The sequence below is a fragment of the Saccopteryx bilineata genome, chromosome 2, assembly GCF_036850765.1.
Source record: "Saccopteryx bilineata isolate mSacBil1 chromosome 2, mSacBil1_pri_phased_curated, whole genome shotgun sequence".
NCBI classification, from domain to species: domain Eukaryota; kingdom Metazoa; phylum Chordata; class Mammalia; order Chiroptera; family Emballonuridae; genus Saccopteryx; species Saccopteryx bilineata.
In genome coordinates, this window is record NC_089491.1 from 174413557 (window position 1) to 174431420 (window position 17864).

The 17864-nt window shown below is 53.1% G+C and overlaps 1 protein-coding gene across 1 annotated transcript in view; it reads left to right on the forward strand.

Moving 5' to 3' along the window:
- B4GALNT3 (beta-1,4-N-acetyl-galactosaminyltransferase 3) overlaps positions 1-17794 on the forward strand; it is a 130959-nt gene extending 113165 nt beyond the window's left edge. The window contains exons 4-20 of the mRNA XM_066258656.1: positions 1243-1338; positions 1769-1859; positions 2237-2337; positions 2878-2945; positions 4588-4666; positions 4803-4869; positions 6508-6651; positions 7427-7536; positions 8529-8611; positions 8863-8924; positions 9592-10384; positions 13051-13370; positions 14111-14264; positions 14495-14567; positions 14987-15140; positions 15754-15880; positions 17658-17794. Of these exons, the coding sequence (XP_066114753.1) occupies positions 1243-1338; positions 1769-1859; positions 2237-2337; positions 2878-2945; positions 4588-4666; positions 4803-4869; positions 6508-6651; positions 7427-7536; positions 8529-8611; positions 8863-8924; positions 9592-10384; positions 13051-13370; positions 14111-14264; positions 14495-14567; positions 14987-15140; positions 15754-15880; positions 17658-17766 (2631 nt within the window). The 3' untranslated portion in view covers positions 17767-17794. The remainder of the gene's footprint in view (positions 1-1242; positions 1339-1768; positions 1860-2236; positions 2338-2877; positions 2946-4587; positions 4667-4802; positions 4870-6507; positions 6652-7426; positions 7537-8528; positions 8612-8862; positions 8925-9591; positions 10385-13050; positions 13371-14110; positions 14265-14494; positions 14568-14986; positions 15141-15753; positions 15881-17657) is intronic.
- The last annotated feature ends 70 nt before the right edge of the window (positions 17795-17864 follow it).

A 17864-nucleotide genomic window follows, 5' to 3' on the forward strand; every position in this document is an offset into this window, starting at 1 on the left:
GTGCTAGTGTTTCCCCAAGCTGGGGCCTGAGCCACCCCATCCGTGGCAGCTCAGATCTTTGGCATTCCTGTTGAGGAGTTCTCCCCCACCCTCATGTTCTCTCTCCTCACCACCCCTCCCTCCAAATCTCTAGCTGGAGACCTTGTCTCTTCCTTCTGTCTGGGCTTCCAGTGTGAGGGGCCCTTCCTCCTCTGCTTTCCCAGGGGCAGTTTAGATTCTGATAATGGATGGGCCATGATGGGGAGGGAAAGGCAGGGTCTGTTTGTGTAGAGTAATTGAAGTCCCACCTCCCACAACCTGGAGATTAAGCTCTGGAGGAGGGGAGGGGAAAAGAGCTGAGACGGGGTAATCTGAAACTCTTGGTCAGGATAAATTGGGCCGTGCTTCCCCTTCCCTCTCAAGCTCCCCTCAGGCCTCCCCCCACTCAGAGTACTTGCTGCTGCCTTAGCCCTTTCTTCCGAAAGGGGGGCCCTCTGCTCCAGGCCTCCGGGGCCCTGTGCCGGAGTAGAGAGACAGGATACATCCTCTGCTCCTGTCCTCCCAGGGTGGCCTGGAAACCCCAGGCACCTGGTTCATTATTCAGGCGAGGTCTGGGCTGAGGAGGCTTTGAGCTCTGGGGAGCAGCAAGAGGCCTGGTCTGAGGATGGCCCCCCAGAGACTTCCTGCAGCGCTTCCCCAGCTGCATCCCCACAAGGGGAGCCCCAAGCGTGGAGACGGAGACCGTTGGGTAGATAGGGTTTCAGGCAGACAGCTGTGGAGCTCTGCTCTGAAGAGGCATCAGGGGAGGGGGAGGGGAGGAGAGCATGTCTAGCTGAAACCTCAGCGTGGCACTTCCTTCCAGTTCCCTCTGTCATCTCTGCCATTCTGTCAAGGCTGTTACTTCCCCTTGCCTGGGAAATGCAAACCAATCAGCTTTCTTTCTGCGTGAAAAGAGAGAGCCAGGAGTGTGCGAGAGAGAGAGAGAGAGAGAGAGAGAGAGAGAGAGAGTGTGTAGGTGTGTATACACATGCATGGCCAGAAAAACAGACCCAGGCCATGGGAACGAAGTTCCTGAAGGAAGCTGGAAGTGCCAAGGATGGGAATGAGACCGAAATGGGCCATGGCCTTCCACAGTGAGAGGACCACTAGAGTTGGGGCTGGGGTAGCCTGTGTCTCTGTCCCTCTACCCAGCCTCTTCAAGTCACAGGGCCACAGGGGTAGGTTTGGGGGTGCCCGCTCTCACCTGCCTCTCTGCCCATGCAGTTTCGGGGCCACGCCAACCTGCATGTGTTTGAAGACTGGTGTGGCAGTTCCGTCCAGCAGCTCAGGAGGAACCTCCACTTCCCACTGTACCCCCATGTGAGTGCTTCCCTCCGTGCCATCTCCTCTCCCTCCTGCTCACTTCTGCCTCTGATCCCCCTATCTTCTGTCTTCATCTTTCCTTTTTTCAGACTCACTTTCTTTTCCTTATCTTGTGGGCTCTTCTCTCCTCTCTGCACAGTAACTGCAGTGTTCCCTTCCTAGGGCTCCTTCAATTCCTCTGCCATCATTTCAGCTTTAGCCTCATTGGGGCTCATGCTATAGTTTACCCAGGGCCACCACATACAGCTGTGCTGGTTGTGCATTGTACAAGGTCACCCAGACAAAGCAGCCATGTGGGAGCAGAAATCTTGCCTACATTCCACACCAAGCCATGCCACGGTCCGCCCACCAGCCCTGAGTGGACCAATCGCTTCACTTTCTTCTTCCCTCTTCTGGGTAACAGTGTCCCTCCCCTTTTTTGGCACAGATTCGCACAACTCTGAGGAAGCTGGCTGTGTCCCCCAAATGGACCAACTATGGCCTCCGCATCTTTGGCTACCTGCACCCCTTCACCGATGGTGAGGCCCGCCGCAAAGTCCCACCCTTCTACTCCCTAGTTCTTTAGGCTATCCAGAGAACATAAGTCTGTCGCTGAGAAATAAGTCGGCACTGGGACCTTGTTAGTACATTATTGAGGAAAGGGGAAATTGAGTCCAGGTGTGGTCTCATCTAGCCCCCCACCCCTGCCCCCAGGCCTTCTTCACTCCTTGACGTGCAGAGTCTGGAACTAGCTCACGTCTTGCTAGTCTTCACAGTTTTCCAGGATGGAGAAACTCCACTCCACGGGAGGGAAGCCATGCACCAGGTCCCCAAGAGAATTTACTACAATATAGCACAAGCTTTAGTCCTGAGACTGATGTTCTTGCTCTCACCTGGATTCTCCCCCACTGCTCAGGAACAATCCAGTTTGCCATTGCTGCAGATGACAATGCAGAATTCTGGCTGAGCCGTGACGACCAGGTGTCAGGCCTTCAGCTGCTGGCCAGTGTGGGCAAGGTAGGGTCAGCACAGCCCAGGAGCTCTGCCCTCTGTCCCAGGTGCCAGGCCCTGAAGGTGCCCTAGCCTCCATCAGTAGACTCTTGTTACCGCTAATATCTCTGGTGTGACTGCCAGGGAAGAAGGTGTAAACAAGAAGCATCTCTCCTCCCCCAGCCCATTTACACGGTGATAGCCAGAGGTGTGAGGAGAAGGAAAGAGTCAGTCTGAGGCTGGGAAAAGACTCGAGGAATATTCATCTCTGGGCTGGGCCTGAGCTACATACATCTTTTGGTTCAAGAGCTCTTAGCTTACTGCTGAGGGCTCACACCGAGGGGCGGGGGGGGGGGGGGGTGTGTGTCTTGCACCAGACACCACTCGGTCACTCCCTGAACTCCCTTCCGTTTTCTCTCCTGCCATCACTCCTCATCTTTCTTCCGCTCTTCTCTTTCCCTCTCAACATTTCTCCTCCTCATTCCATCCTTTTTTTCACACACCACCTCCCATCCTTCATATTTTCTCTCTTCCTCTTTTCTTCACACTCCCTCCTCACACTTCTAGACTGGAAAAGAGTGGACTGCCCCTGGAGAGTTTGGGAAATTTCAGAGTCAAATTTCCAAGCCAGTGAGGTGAGTAGGGAGTGTCATGACATTCTCAACAATGGCAAAGAAACCCCAACCTCCCCCAGGTGCTAAAGCCAAATCCAAGTCTTAGAGCTAGTATGTCCCCTCCACTCTCCTGCCTGCCCTCACCGTGTCCCCTCCACTCTCCTGCCTGCCCTCACCGTGTCCCCTCCACTCTCCTGCTGCCCTCACCGTGTCCCCTCCACTCTCTTGCCTGCCCTCACCGTGTCCCCTCCACTCTCCTGCCTGCCCTCACCGTGTCCCCTCCACTCTCCTGCCTGCCCTCACCGTGTCCCCTCCACTCTCCTGCCTGCCCTCACCCTGCCCCCTCCACTCTCCTACCTGCCCTCACCCTGCCCCCTCTACTCTCCTGCCTGCCCTCACCCTGCCCCCTCCACTCTCCTGCCTGCCCTCACCATGTCCCCTCCACTCTCCTGCCTGCCCTCACCATGTCCCCTCCACTCTCCTGCCTGCCCTCACCCTGCCCCCTCCACTCTCCTGCCTGCCCTCACCCTGCCCCCTCCACTCTCCTGCCTGCCCTCACCATATCCCCTCCACTCTCCTGCCTGCCCTCACCATATCCCCTCCACTCTCCTGCCTGCCCTCACCATGTCCCCTCCACTCTCCTGCCTGCCCTCACCCTGCCCCCTCCACTCTCCTGCTGTCCTTATTCCCAAGGGTCAGTTTGATTCTCACCCATGCATTTTGTAAATGAAGCCTTTCACTTAGAAACCATATGGCTCATCCTTTCTCATTTTACTGATGAAGAAACTGAGACCCAGAGGAGGCTCTGATTTAATGACAGCTATTTGGTGACATTCTGAATTGGAAAACAAAAATAGGACCTTTTTCTCCTCATCCTTGCCCTTCATATTTTCTCTGTACCCACAAATGTCCACGGCTGTACAGCCTGAGCTTCTGTGCTGTGTAAAGGTCCTAGTCGCCTATCCCTTGGTAGACTGGAGGGAAACAAAGGCCTTTCCCCACTGGAGTGCTTGGAATTACTTGAACAGGCTGGAAGGGGGGACCTGGCCCAACCTCAGAGCACCACCTGGTGGCGGGCACACATACAAACAAAAACATGTGTTGGCTTTATGGGGATAATATATATTTGTTGACAATAACAAGACAGTCCAGCTTGCAAAGAGCACTTGCTGTGTGTCGGTCTCTGTGGTAGCAGCTAATGACATAGACTCTGAAATATGGCTGCCTGGGTCCCCATCCAGCCCCATCACACATGACCTCAGCGACCTTGGACAAACTACCCAAGATTTCTGTGTCTCTGTGTTCTCATCTACAAGCAAGGATTAGGTGGCTTAGTGTATATAAAGCACTTGGAACAGTGCCTAGCACACAGTAACAACTCTATAAGGATTATTTATCATATTTTATTTGTTTCTTCCTATTGTCCTGTGAAGTAAGTACTATTATCATCACCATCTTCCGGAAAAGAAAACTAAGGTTACACTTTTAGTCAGTGGTAGAGTGGGGACTCTAACCCAGGTGGCTAAATGGCAAGGCCGTGGGGCTCTTAAGAGCACAATACAGAGGGTGTCCAGGTGGTGGGGGCAGGTGGGAGCAGGTGGACACAGTGATTGACCACAGGGCTGGAGGCAGCCTCTGTTTGTCTGCTCTCCTCTCCCGTCAGCCTGTCAGCCTCCCGCAGGTACTACTTTGAGGTGCTGCACAAGCAGAACGATGAGGGCACTGATCACGTGGAAGTCGCGGTGAGTGTGTAGCTGTTCCTGCCTCTCCGAGCTCAGCTCGTAGCCACTCTCCTCTTCCCTCAAGGGATGACCCTTGAACTCTTTTCGAGATCTAGCCACCTCCAACCTTCTGTGTCTACCCTCTCTCCTCTTCCAGTGGCGACAGAATGACCCTGAAGCCAAGTTCACCATCATTGACTCCCCTTCCCTGTCCCTCTTCACCAGTGAGTAGGCTCCGCCCCTCATCTGAGGTGGAGGTGAGGTGGTGCCGACCTACCGAGGAAACTGGCCTCCCCAGGGAATTGGGTCAGGGAAGGGTGGGAGGTTGAGGCTAAAGCTCGAGGTGCTTGGGACATGGGTGTGAAGGGACAGGCACAGAACCTAGAGGGACCCTCAGGTCAGAGATCCTCAACCTTCAGAGGTCAGGGACCCCTTGGTGACCTGATGGAAGCTCTTGGCATCCTCACCTCAGAAAAATTTCCTTGTGCACCACACACGATGTTTTGTATATAATTTTATGGGATCTAGAGACCACAGGGTTTTCACTCCAGATGAAAAACCTGAATGAGGCCCATCTCCTGTTTGGCAAATGAGGCGAATGGGGTTCCTTTCAAGCCATGGCAGGGAAGAGGAAGCTTCCTCAACTGCTTTTAATTTGCAGTAAATGAACTCTTCCATTATACTATTTATTGCCAATGATTTTCTTAGCAAGACTCTTATCTGGAGGTCCCATTAAGAAACTGCCACATGGCAGGTGGGACCCTGAGGGGCCTGGGTGTAGGAAGAGCAGACAGGACTAGAACCCTGAGGGAGAAAGGAAAAAATAGGCGCTGAGAGGGACTGGGAAGGCTGCAGAGGTGTGTGTGAGAGACGGGCAGGAGAGAGAGAAAAGGGAAGGCCAGGGTTCATGGGAGCGGGTGGCAATGTGGAATGGGCATCGTGAGTGGGAGGAGGCTGCCAGTGATCAAAGCAAAGAGGCCACAAGGTCAAGGCAGAAGGGGCCTATTGTGAGTTGTTGGGTTGCTGCAAGAGAAAGAGAGGAGAATTGGAATCCATAGAGTCACTGTGAACTGAGAAGAAGGAGCAAAGTTCAGGTAAGGAACTAGTAAGATGGACCAGAGGTAACTAGCCTTGTGGGTAGAAGGTGAGCTCTATTTGGGGTGGAAGACAAATGAACCCAGAAGGCAGAGAGCAGAGACAGGCAGCCAGCCCTCAGAGGAGCAGGGCTGCCGGGCAGGCTACGGGAGGCTGGGGGGCACCCTGTTCATCGTAGGCTTGCTGGTTGTCTGTTGGAGAGGCAGCATGACCTGCAGGCCGAGACTAGACTGCCTAGGTTCAAACTTATCGGTTGTGTGATCTTAGGCAAATGACTTAGAGTCTCTTTGCCACAGTTCCTTGTCTGTAAAATAGGAATAATAACAATAGTACATAAGTCATGTAGTGTTATAAAGATTAAATGGGTTATTTGTAAGATGCTTAGAATATGCCTGGCTTATTATTTAGTAAGTGCTATATATGTGTTTCTTCAGTAAATTAAACATACTTATAATGACAAATTTCCAGCAGATAGCAGTAAAAGATTTTGAGGAAGTTGTGTCTTTTTCCAATTGCCACAAAGACTGTGGTGTGTGCTAGTCATAGGGCCAGTAGTAGCGGTCAAAGGGAGATATAGAGCTGAAACCACAAGTTATGGAGAGGCAGGGTTCAAGGGAAGAGGGCAAGCACACCCTGTACTGCCCCTGGGGGCATACAGGTCCCTTGACGGAGCCACTCCTGGGCCTCTCAGAGAGGCAGGGCCTGGTTCCCAGCTGGCTTGGCTCCAGAGCTCACAGCTGCGCTCTCTTCTCCCCTCCCTGGCCCAGATGAGACGTTCCTAAGGATGGATGAGGTGGGCCACATCCCACAGACAGCAGCCAGCCATACAGGCTCCTTGGACTCTCATCCCCCAGATGAGCAGCCCTCTGCTGACATGCTTCGGCCTGACCCTCGGGACACCCTCTATCGAGGTGAGGCCTCAGCTGCACACTTTTCACCCAGTCTGGGGACATACCCTGCCAGGTCCATGGTGTGGGTGGAGGAGACTCAGGAGACCTGTAAGTTCTAGCACAGTGTCCCAAACCCAAAGATTGTAGCGTAAAATATAACATGCACACAGAAAAGTACAAAAATATATATATACAACTTTACATTATACAAATTATTACAATGCAAACATTTGTGTAACTACCACCCAGGACTGGAAAGAGAACTAGAACCCAGAATTGCCCTGTGTGTCCCTCTGCAAGCACAGATACATAGTTTCTTAGTGGATTCTGGCTTGTCATCCAGCGCGAGAAATATGTTCCCACTACGGTGTTAGAGTCTTAAACTTTTGGGAACGTGTACATTTTAGAAGATGACAAAGTCAAGTCCTGATTCCCTATCCCCCTTCTCGAAGGAAATTCAATTATTGCACTGCAGTAGGGTGAGGCTTAGTGGCTTCTTGGAAGTCTCTAAACCCCTGTACTGTGCCTGAACTAGGGACTGTTTGAGTTCTCTGCCACCAAGGTGCTCCATGACTGCCCCCGCCCCAGAAGGGTGGAGCCAGCCTTGGTCTGACAGCCACAGCCAATGGCCATGGACTTGACCACAGCTGCTTCGAGTGAATACTGAATGGTGCCTGCTCAGGGCAGAGGGCTTCAGCCCTGACTCTGCAGCCGGGAGCCTTTGTGGCTCTAAGCCAGCCCTAGTTCTAGGCTCTCACCCCACCCTCCTTCCTCTTCCCTTACTGTCTGTCCTCAGTGCCCCTGATCTCCAAGTCCCATCTCCGCCATGTCCTGCCTGATTGTCCCTACAAGCCCAGTTACCTGGTGGATGGGCTCCCCCTTCAGCGCTACCAAGGCCTCCGGTTTGTAAGTCTGGGACCCGCACGGGGTGTGGGGGGTGGGGAGCGGGAATGAGAGAGGGCTGGATGCCTATGGTCGAGATGGGTGGTTGCTGAGGCGGACTTCCCCCTCCTCCCCACATCGCTCCCTGGCAGACAGATGGCCTTACAGTCTCTGGGCTGGGAGAACACATTCCACGTGCTTCTGGCCCAGATGGATGGCCCTACAAAGCCTGAGAGTGGAGTTCTGCCTTGAGAAGCCCACATACACCAGTTCTGCCACAGTGATGATGGTGGGCTGGCGTGAGGCTTCTTACACTCTCTGCTCCTTGGGCCACACAACCCTGTCCTGCCTGGGTCAGTCCTACCAGCCAGTCAGCCAGCGTTATTCATTAAACTCATAGACAAGGCACTGGGGAAATGAAGTATGGAGGGGAACATAGGAAATCTCCAGCCTAGGTCAAAACTGGAGAGGCAGAACGAACCTACCCAGATCCGGAGATGATTACGAGAGAGTCCTGGAGGCAGGAGGCGAGTGGCCAGGACTCAGAGGACGGCTGGGGAGTCACCCAGAGGGTATCGGGTGGGGATTGCCTTGAGCTGTGTTTGAGGGAGGCAAAAAGTGTAGTAAATAATAAAAGAGGTTGTTCCAGTGTGATGGGATTGCAGGTAAAGGTGGAGAGGTTGACGGGGAGGATAAGATGGAAGGAGGAGGAGGGAAGTGTCCGAGCTGCAGCTGGGGAGAATGAGCTCGATCCGGAGAGGAGGGACCCTGCACTGGGGGGCTCGCTAGGTCAGGGGTGATGTTAGGTCCAGAGAGCCCAGAGGGGAAGCGTAAGAGTGGAGTGGAATCCAGGTCTGTGGAAGCAGATGTTTCATTCAGAGCTGAGAGTAGACCTTCTCTCCCTACAGGTCCCAAAGGGATGGGGGTGGGGGGAGGGGGAGGCAGGCTCAGTTCTGGTTAGCTGATTTCTTACCAAGATCCCACCTTTCTCCTGCTGCCTCTTTCTCTACCTCCAGGTTCATCTGTCCTTTGTTTACCCTAATGACTACACCCGCCTGAGCCACATGGAAACCCACAACAAATGCTTCTACCAGGACAGGTGAGCCACACTGAAAGGGACAAGACGGCGCTCTGCAGGAGCCGGGAGAGCTGCTGGACTAGAGGGACTGCAGGCGTCCTCCCAGCCCAAGGAGCCTTGGCTCTTCCGGGGCACCTCCTGTCCTCACAGGCCCACACACTCTCCTCTGCGCTGGTCTGGGGCGTGACGTGGACTGCTGCTGGACTTCAGCAGAGCCTCCTGCTTTGCCTGCAGGGCACCAGTGCCAGTCTGCCTCTCCCTTCCTCCTGTAGGTTCAACTTTCAGGAGTACATCAAGATTGACCAGGCCGAGAAGCAGGGGCCGGAGCAGCCAGGTACAGAGCGAGCGGAGGCTTTCAGGTCAGGCTGGGAGGGGCGGGTGACCATGGTCTTTTTCTAGAAGTTCAGACCATGCCAGCCCTGCCCCAAGGAACTTAAAATGCACACCACATGGCCCCTCCCCCCACACCCAAGGGCGCAGGGTGGTATTCCCAGCTTTTCCATATCAGGGCACCAGTAGAACCTGGCTGTTGGTAACAGCAGCTGGGTCAGCTGGAGGAGATTTCGAGCTCGGGGACATGACTTGGGCTGCTGCGGGAGGGCGCGCTCTCCCTGGCATGTCATTTGAGAAGTCCTGCTACAGAGAAGCACTGTCTTCCTGTGGCCTTTCTTCTTGAGGCACTGGAGCCTTGCTGGGGCCATTTGTTGGGCTCCTACCTATGTCAGGCACCTGCTGGGCACTTTGTATTCTATATGTCATTCCGTCTTCACAAAAACCCTGTGGAAGATGGAGTATTATTCCCTCCATGCAAATGAAGAAACTGGGGTTACTGAGGTTGAGTGACTTGCCCCAGGTCACACACAGTAGGTGGCAGAGCCCAGGTGCCATCCCCATCTGATACCCCTTGGAGTATCACATCTATAATCATCAGCTGTGTTGTTTATCTTCTTGGGGAAAAGGTTGAAAACTCTGACTTGAGGAATGGTTTTTACTAATGATAGGTTTTGAGGAAGGCCTTCTAGAAGAGTCCCAGTATGGAGAGGCGGCAGAGGAGACCCCTGATTCCAATGACCAGAATGCCAAGATGCCAGAGGGAAAACAAGGGCCTACCTCTACCCCTGGGGAGGATGTCACTGACTACCACCTCCGAAGCCTGCGGAAACTGCTGGTTCAGCCCAGGGAAGGGCTGTTGGCACCCCTTTCCAAGCAGGACTCGACAGCTCCCTTCCCAGTGAGGACCAGCAACGTCTCAAGCCAGCAATCGGTAAAGAAGGAGAGAAAACCCAGCCCTGAGCCCAGCCAAGATCCACCTCATTCTGACAGATGGCCCCATGGGCACCTGGTGGGGAACCTGCCTCAAGTCCAAAGGCCCAGGCCCACTGGTGGCAGCCCCAGCAAGACCCTCGGGCAGTCCCAGTGGCTTAATCAAGTCGAGTCCTACATTGCAGAGCAGAGGAAGGGTGACAGGATGGAGCCTCTGGCCCCGAGGAGGGGTTGGCCTGGAGAAGAGGAGGTGGTAGCGGCTGCAGTACAGAAAGGACACATGGAAAGAGAAGAAGAGGGTGAAGAAGAGGAGGAAGAGGATGTGAGTGAGGTGTTTGAATATGTGCCCATGTATGACCCAGTGGTAAACTGGGAACAAACCTTCAGTGCACGGAACCTTGACTTCCAAGCCCAGCGGACTGACTGGATTGATCTGAACTGCAACACGTCTGGCAACCTACTGCTTCCAGAGCAGGAGGCTCTCGAGATCACACGGGTCTTCTTGAGGAAGCTCAACCAGAGGAGCCGGGGGTAAGGGAAAGGGCTCTCCCGGGGCCTGGGCTGAGGCAGGGGGCAGGGACTTGGGGGCTGTAGCAGATTCTCCTACTGTAGACTTCCCGGAAGGACAAGTGCCTGGAGACCTTGCCCCTGAAGGTGACCTGGACCAGTTAGGTCTTTGTCCCACCATCAGGCAAGGTTCTGAAATGCCTGGGTTCCCAGCCCAAGAGCACTGGGAAGACCTGTTGAATGTGGTCCCCCTCTTAGGGAAGGAGCTATTAAAAAGACAAGTCATAGCCCTGGCCGGTTGGCTCAGCGGTAGAGCGTCGGCCTAGCGTGCGGAGGACCCGGGTTCGATTCCCGGCCAGGGCACACAGGAGAAGCGCCCATTTGCTTCTCCATCCCTCCGCCGCGCTTTCCTCTCTGTCTCTCTCTTCCCCTCCCGCAGCCAAGGCTCCATTGGAGCAAAGATGGCCCGGGCGCTGGGGATGGCTCTGTGGCCTCTGCCTCAGGCGCTAGAGTGGCTCTGGTCGCAACATGGCGACGCCCAGGATGGGCAGAGCATCGCCCCCTGGTGGGCAGAGCGTCACCCCTGGTGGGCGTGCGGGGTGGATCCCGGTCGGGCGCATGCGGGAGTCTGTCTGACTGTCTCTCCCTGTTTCCAGCTTCAGAAAAAAAAAAAAAAAAAAAAAAAAAAAAGACAAGTCAGGCCCTGGACAGTTGGCTCAGTGGTAGAGCGTTGGTTTGTCGTGTGGAAGTCCTGGGTTCGATTTCTAGTCAGGGCACACAGGAGAAGCACCCATCTGCTTCTCCACCTCACCCCTTCTCTCTCTCTCTCTCTCTCTCTATGTCTCTCTATTCCCTTCCTGCATCCATGGCTCAAGTAGTTTGAACGAGTTGGCCCCAGGCACTGAGGATGGCTCCATGGCCTCCATCTCAGGCACTAAAATGTCTTGGTTGCCGAGCAACAGAGCAACACCCTAAATGGGCAAAGCATCGCCCCCTAGTGGGCCTGTTGGGTGGATCCTGTCGGGTGCATGCTGGAGTCTGTCTCTGCATCCTCGCCTCTCACATAATAAATGGGGGGAAAAACCCAGAAAAAAACAAATCAGGCAAAACTGAGGCTAAAAGAGACTAATAAGAACCCCAGATATGGGCTAGAAAGGCCAGGGCAGAAGACATGGCTGAGTTCTTTGTTGTTTCACTCATCGAACCAATCAACCTTTTTTTTTTTTTTTTTTTTTTTTTTTTTTTACAGAGGCAGAGATAGACAGGGACAGACAGACAGGAACAGAGAGAGATGAGAAGCATCAATCATCAGTTTCTCGTTGTGCGTTGCGACTTCTTAGTTGTTCATTGATTGCTTTCTCACATGTGCCTTGACCGTGGGCCTTCAGCAGACCGAGTAACCCCTTGCTGGAGCCAGCGACCTTGGGTCCAAGCTGGCGAGCTCTTTGCTCAAGCCAGATGAGCCCGCGCGGGACCTCGGAGTCTCGAACCTGGGTACTTCCGCATCCCAGTCCGACGCTCTATCCACTGCGCCACCGCCTGGTCAGGCTCAACATTTTTTTTAATTGAGATAAAATTCACATACCATTAAACCTACCATTTTAGAGTGTACAGTTCGATGGTCTTTTAAGTATATTCATACTGTTGTATAACCATCACCACTGTCTGATTCCAAAACATTTTTACTTTTAAAAGGATCCCTGTAGCTATTAGTGGTTAATTCCCATTCCTCCCTCCTTCTAGTCCATGGCAACCACACTACTCTACTCTCCATTACTACTGATTTACCCATTCTAGACATTTCATATACATAGAATTATATAATTTGTGGCCTTTTGTGTCTGTCTTCTAATATTAGCAAAATGTTTTCAAGGCTCACCCACGTTGTAGAATGTATTGCGTATTTCAGTCCTTTATATCACTGTATAACATTCCATTGTATGGCTATACCACATATTATGTATCATCCATTCATCAGTTAATTGACATTTGGGTTGTTTCCACTTTTTGGCTATTATGAATGTAATGCTACTCTGAATATTTGTGTACTAAGTTTTTGTGTGAACATGTTTTCAGTTCTCTGGGGTATACACCTAAGAGTAGAATTGTTGGGTCATATGGTAACTCTATGTTTAAACATTTTGGGGATCTACCGATCTCTTTCCAAATCAGCTGCAGCATTTTACATTCTCATCAGCAGTGAATGAAGGTTCCAGTTTCTCTGCATTCTTGCCAACACTTGTTATTTTCCTAAGGAAAAATAAATTGTCCTAATGGGTGTGAAATGCTATCACATTGTGCTTTTAATTTGCATTTCCCTATTGACTAATGATGTTGAGCCAACTAATCAAGATTTAATGGTGATTAATACATTACATAATTGTATTTTATGCACTGTTGATTGAACAGAAGTTGAGGGTCAACTTCTGAAAGAAACTCTTTCACTTTATATATGATCTCAGAGCTAGAAGAGATTTTAGAGATCATCCCAGCCCAATAGATGCATTTTTAAAGATGGAGGCAGGGAGCACTAGAGAGGTTAAGCATCTTGCGCAAGCATCTTAGCCAGTGGCAAAACTGGGACAAAAACTAGGGTCTCTTGATAATTGGCCGTGCATACTTTTACCACACCATGTTACCCCAAAGAGGGGGGAAAGAAAAACTCAAGCCCCCCACCCTTTTTGCCATAGGAGATACCAGCTGCGGCGTATTGTGAATGTGGAGAAGCGTCAGGACCAGCTCCGTGGAGGTCGCTACCTCCTGGAGCTCGAGCTGCTGGAGCAAGGCCAGCGCCTGGTGCGGCTCTCTGAGTACGTGTCTGCGCAAGGCTGGCAGGGCATCGATCCAGCTGGTGGGAAAGAGGCCGAGGCCTGGAACCTGCAGGGCCTGGTCTGGGGCCCACACAACCACCGGAGACGGGTCTTGAATGTCCGGGCCCCAGAGCCCAAGCTGTGCTGGCCCCAGGGCTTCTCCTGGAATCACCGAGCCGTGGTCCACTTCATCGTGCCTGGTGAGCCTTCAGCTGAGCCTGGGCATTGTCAGCAGAGCAGGGATCTTAATAGTGATCACGAGCACCCAGGTCTCTGCTGGATGACTTGATCTCACAGGAACTTGTGAAAATGGCCACTTTACAGTCAAGGATCTGAAGCTCCTAAGAGAAAAGTCACTTATCCAAGTTTACATGGATAGACAGCATTGGAGCAGGGAACAGCTACTGACTTGTGGCCACTGCTCTTTCTGTGGTACCAGGCTGCAGGGTTGGGCATGACAGTCAGCGGGGGTTGTGCTGGGAGTTACAGCTGGTCTGGGAAAATACAACAGGGAGTATTTTAACCTAGTAGAATGGGTTAGCTGGTTTTTATAATGAGAAAGGGGACCAGGTAACAGACAGGAGTATAACAATGGGATAAGACAGGACATAAATGATGGCAATAAGACAGACAGATTACAGGTTTTAGTGTCAGAGCATGGGGGTTGCTATGAGAGAACTAATGACAAGTCCCAGCTGAAGGCCTCCTCAGGGCGCCCTGCCCGGGAGGCTGGCTGTGCAGGAGCAGGGAGGGTAGAGAGACCCCTGCAATGGTGAGCTCACCACTGCCTTCCTTTTGCACTGTTGCTCCCAGTTTCCCATAGCTGCATTGCCCCTGAGCAGAGGTCTGATGGGCCCCGAAGCATGCAGGGCCCAGGAGTGGACGTGCCCTTCTTTGTGTTACCTCTGCTTCTCTTTCTCTGGCCGCCCCACTTGGGTAGTGAAGAACCAGGTGCGCTGGGTGCAACAGTTCATCAAAGACATGGAAAAGCTTTTCCAGGTCACTGGCGACTCACACTTCAACATCATCATCACCGACTATAGCAGCGAGGACATGGATGTCGAGATGGCCCTAAAAAGGTCCAAGCTGAGGAGGTGAGGAGGTTTTCTGGTTGGTGCAGCCAGAACCCTCTCCTTCCTAAGGTCTCAGGACAGCTGGGTCCAGGGCAGAGCTAGAAATCTCACCCAGCTTTGCAGATGCCCCATCTCTGCCCATAGTCTCATTCCAGGAACACATCATTTCTACTGTATGCCTGCTACCTGCCTTCAGGGGACAGCCACCACCAAGTCCCAATGCTCATCCCCTCTTCTCTCCTCCCCTGCAGCTACCAGTACATGAAGCTCAGTGGAAACTTCGAGCGCTCAGCTGGACTTCAGGCTGGCATAGACCTGGTGAAGGTAATGGACAAGGAGGGGCTTGGGACATGTGAAAGGAGGGGCTTGGGACATGTGACTAAGGGTTGACTGAGATGAGAGAGATATTTGGGCTGTAGAAGACAGCTCCTCAGGGAGGAAGGAGTGAGGAGACGGGGGTCTTTTCTGTTGTGCTGCCTGGGTGGGACTAAACAAATGACAAGGGAGCATTTGTCCAGAGTCCTTGGGATCCATAAAGAGTGGGGGAGGAGTCAGAATTTATCTTCTGATTGTAAGAACTGTGCTCTGAGGCCTAGAGCCATGGAAATCTGCCTGATAGTGTGTTTTATGAAAGTTTGTCAGTCATTCATGCAAATGGAAGCGCCAGAGGACTGTCCCAGAGAGTGGCTTGGCTCCTGAGCCCTGGTTGGAGGGTCTGCTGATGCTCCCACATCTGTCCCCAGGACCCACACAGCATTATCTTCCTCTGTGACCTCCACATCCACTTCCCAGCTGGAGTCATCGACAGCATCCGGAAACACTGTGTGGAGGGCAAGATGGCCTTCGCTCCCATGGTGATGAGGCTGCATTGTGGGGCCACCCCCCAATGGCCTGAGGGTGAGGCCTTGCCCTGGGCTAGGGAGGGTAGGAAGGATCTCTCTGGCCTTGGTTCTTAACCTCAGAGCTGGAAACAGTTCTGCCTACCACAGCAGCGTCAGCCTCCCCCCTCCCTCCTGCTCCTCCATTCCCTGGACCGTCCAGAGATGTTCCCTGAAGGCTGTGCTGACAGCCACAGCAGCAGTGATGATGAGCACTGCCCACCCCATCTTCCCCTTTATTCATTCATCCAACGTTTATTAAGCACTTACTATGTGCCAGACTCTGTACCCTGTGAGGACACTGCCTCTGGAGAGGGAAATGACAAAGGAAACTGACATTCAGCTGTGCCTTTAGTAGCTACTGTTGCGAGATCCTCTTGTAGGGCTGTCACCAGCCCTGGGTCACTCCTTGGTGGGACTACTGCTTTCACAGCACCCTGAACCCTATCTCAGAGGGCTCCCCCCCAAAAAAGAAAAGCAGGCAAGGGACTTGCCCAGATGAGACAGTTTTTAGCCTCAGGCACCCCATAATGTGTTTTAGAAAGGACTCTAGGATGCCACTGGAAGCCTTCCTTTCGCCCTTCCTCCTGGCCCCTGGCTTACCTCACCTGGAGCTATGTGTCTGTCCACAGGCTACTGGGAAGTGAACGGGTTTGGACTGCTTGGCATCTACAAGTCAGACCTGGACAGGATCGGGGGCATGAACACCAAGGAATTCCGAGACCGCTGGGGTGGGGAAGACTGGGAGTTGCTGGACAGGTGACTGGAAAGGGGGGCACCTGAGGGGTCTGCTGGGGTTTCATCCATCAGGTGCTCTGGAGAGGGAAGGGGTAAGAGCATCCTAGACCTAGTCCCCTGGGCTGCAGGTTCCCCACAAGCAGGCGAAGGCACTGGGCCCCAGTTACATCCCTCGCTGACTCAGTTTGTGAAAGGGGAGGATACTGCCACTGTCTCTGTCACGGGGCTGACATGGAAAGTGCTTGGTAAAACTGCCAGGGATAAGCAAAAACTGATCTGCACAAAAAGTAAATGATAATGTTCTGAGCAGTGAGCAAGTCGCAGTGGGTGTACAGGGCTGCATCCTCCAGGTGGCGCTCTCCTCCCCTCTGCAGTGGCCTTGGGGAGGAGACTGAAGTTTTGGGATGGGTAAGAGAGACAGGCCACAGGGCCAGCAAAGACTTTAGAGCCAGCAAAAGCGGTTGTGTGCACCTTCAAAGGGCAGCAAGCTATTCCAGAGGCTCTGGGCCCCTGGGAGCCTGGGAAGAAGGGAATTTCAGGGAGGTGGAAATGGTCACTGGTATGAAAAGCCTCAGGGAAGGGCAGGACAGGGAGCTGGCTGGGCTTTGACCCAGGTTGTAGGGGACTGCAGAACTCAGTGGTGGTGAAATGGAGGCCATGTTAGTATTAGATTCCTCTCTCTAGAAATGTGCTGCCAAGAGAAGAGGAGGGATAGAGGATGATTCTTTGAGAGTTGGGCTTAAGGATCAGGGGCTAAGGGCTGGGGGAATCCAAGAAAGAAAAGGTTTAATTGCTAGAACAGTGTCCAGAGGAGATGGACAGGTCAAGGTCAGGAGCACCGGGGCAGTGGGGACCTTGACAAGGAAGGGATACACTGCCTCCCGAGAGACAGGGCAAGACCCCCCCACCACCACCAGTCATTGGGCGTCTGTCCTGGTAGGTGATTCACATCCACTCTCTAATATAAACCTCTGTGAGATGGATGCAATTATCTCCATTTTCCAGATGAGGAAACTGAGTCTTGAGAAGTTAATAACTTGCCCCAAAGCTCACAACTAGTAAGTGTCAGAGGCTTAAATATTGGACGTGGTTATGTTTTTCCCTGGAGGGAAGAAAGAAAAGGAAGAAACACTCAGAGAGTTTAAGGTGCAGAGGAGGGAGGCTGAGGGAGTTATATCAGATAACCCAGCTCTTACGAAGTCAGATCCGAGTAGATTCCCACAGTGGACAGAAGCCTAGACTGAAAGCCACCCCTGCTCTTCCTGCCGGGCTGGGAAGCTGCAGACCTCCGGGTCTGTTCTCAACCCTCCTGCCTCTGGAGGCCCAAGGAGAAACTGCTTCAGATTCCAGTAACTTCTACCCTGCCTAAAATCTAGGCCTCTCTGTGAGAGGGACTCCCAGTGGGCTGTGCATGTAGTAAAAGGACAGAGAAGGGCTAGGGGCACGGTCTGCTCCAGCCCTCTGCCTCCATCAAACATATGACATGTCCTCTGCTGGCTGAGTGCCAAGAGCTGTGCCTAGCACCTCTGTCCAGCATCTCCGGTCTTTACCACCCCCTGCAGTGTGTAGATATCATTAGTATCCTCTTTGTAGAGATTTAGCAAACTGAGGCTCTGAGAGGTGATACGACTTACACAGTGCGGAGCTGGGATTCCAACCCAGGCCGCCGGGCTCTGCGCTCCGCCCTGCTCCCCACCCTGTGCTGGTGAACCGGAGTACAGGGGCAGGGTCTGCAGTAGGTGTGCAGCCCAGTTGCCTCCTGCACTTCTGTGGCTCACCCTGCCCCTCCCGCCCTCAGGATCCTCCAAGCAGGCCTGGAAGTGGAACGCCTCTCCCTCAGGAATTTCTTCCATCACTTCCATTCCAAGCGGGGCATGTGGAACCGCCGCCGGATGAAGATGCCGTGATCCCAAGGGGTGGCCCACTGGACCGACCACTTCCTGCCCCTTGACTTGCGGCTGCTGCCCCAGCACCCTGCAGACTGCTGGGCAGAGCGAGGAGGGGC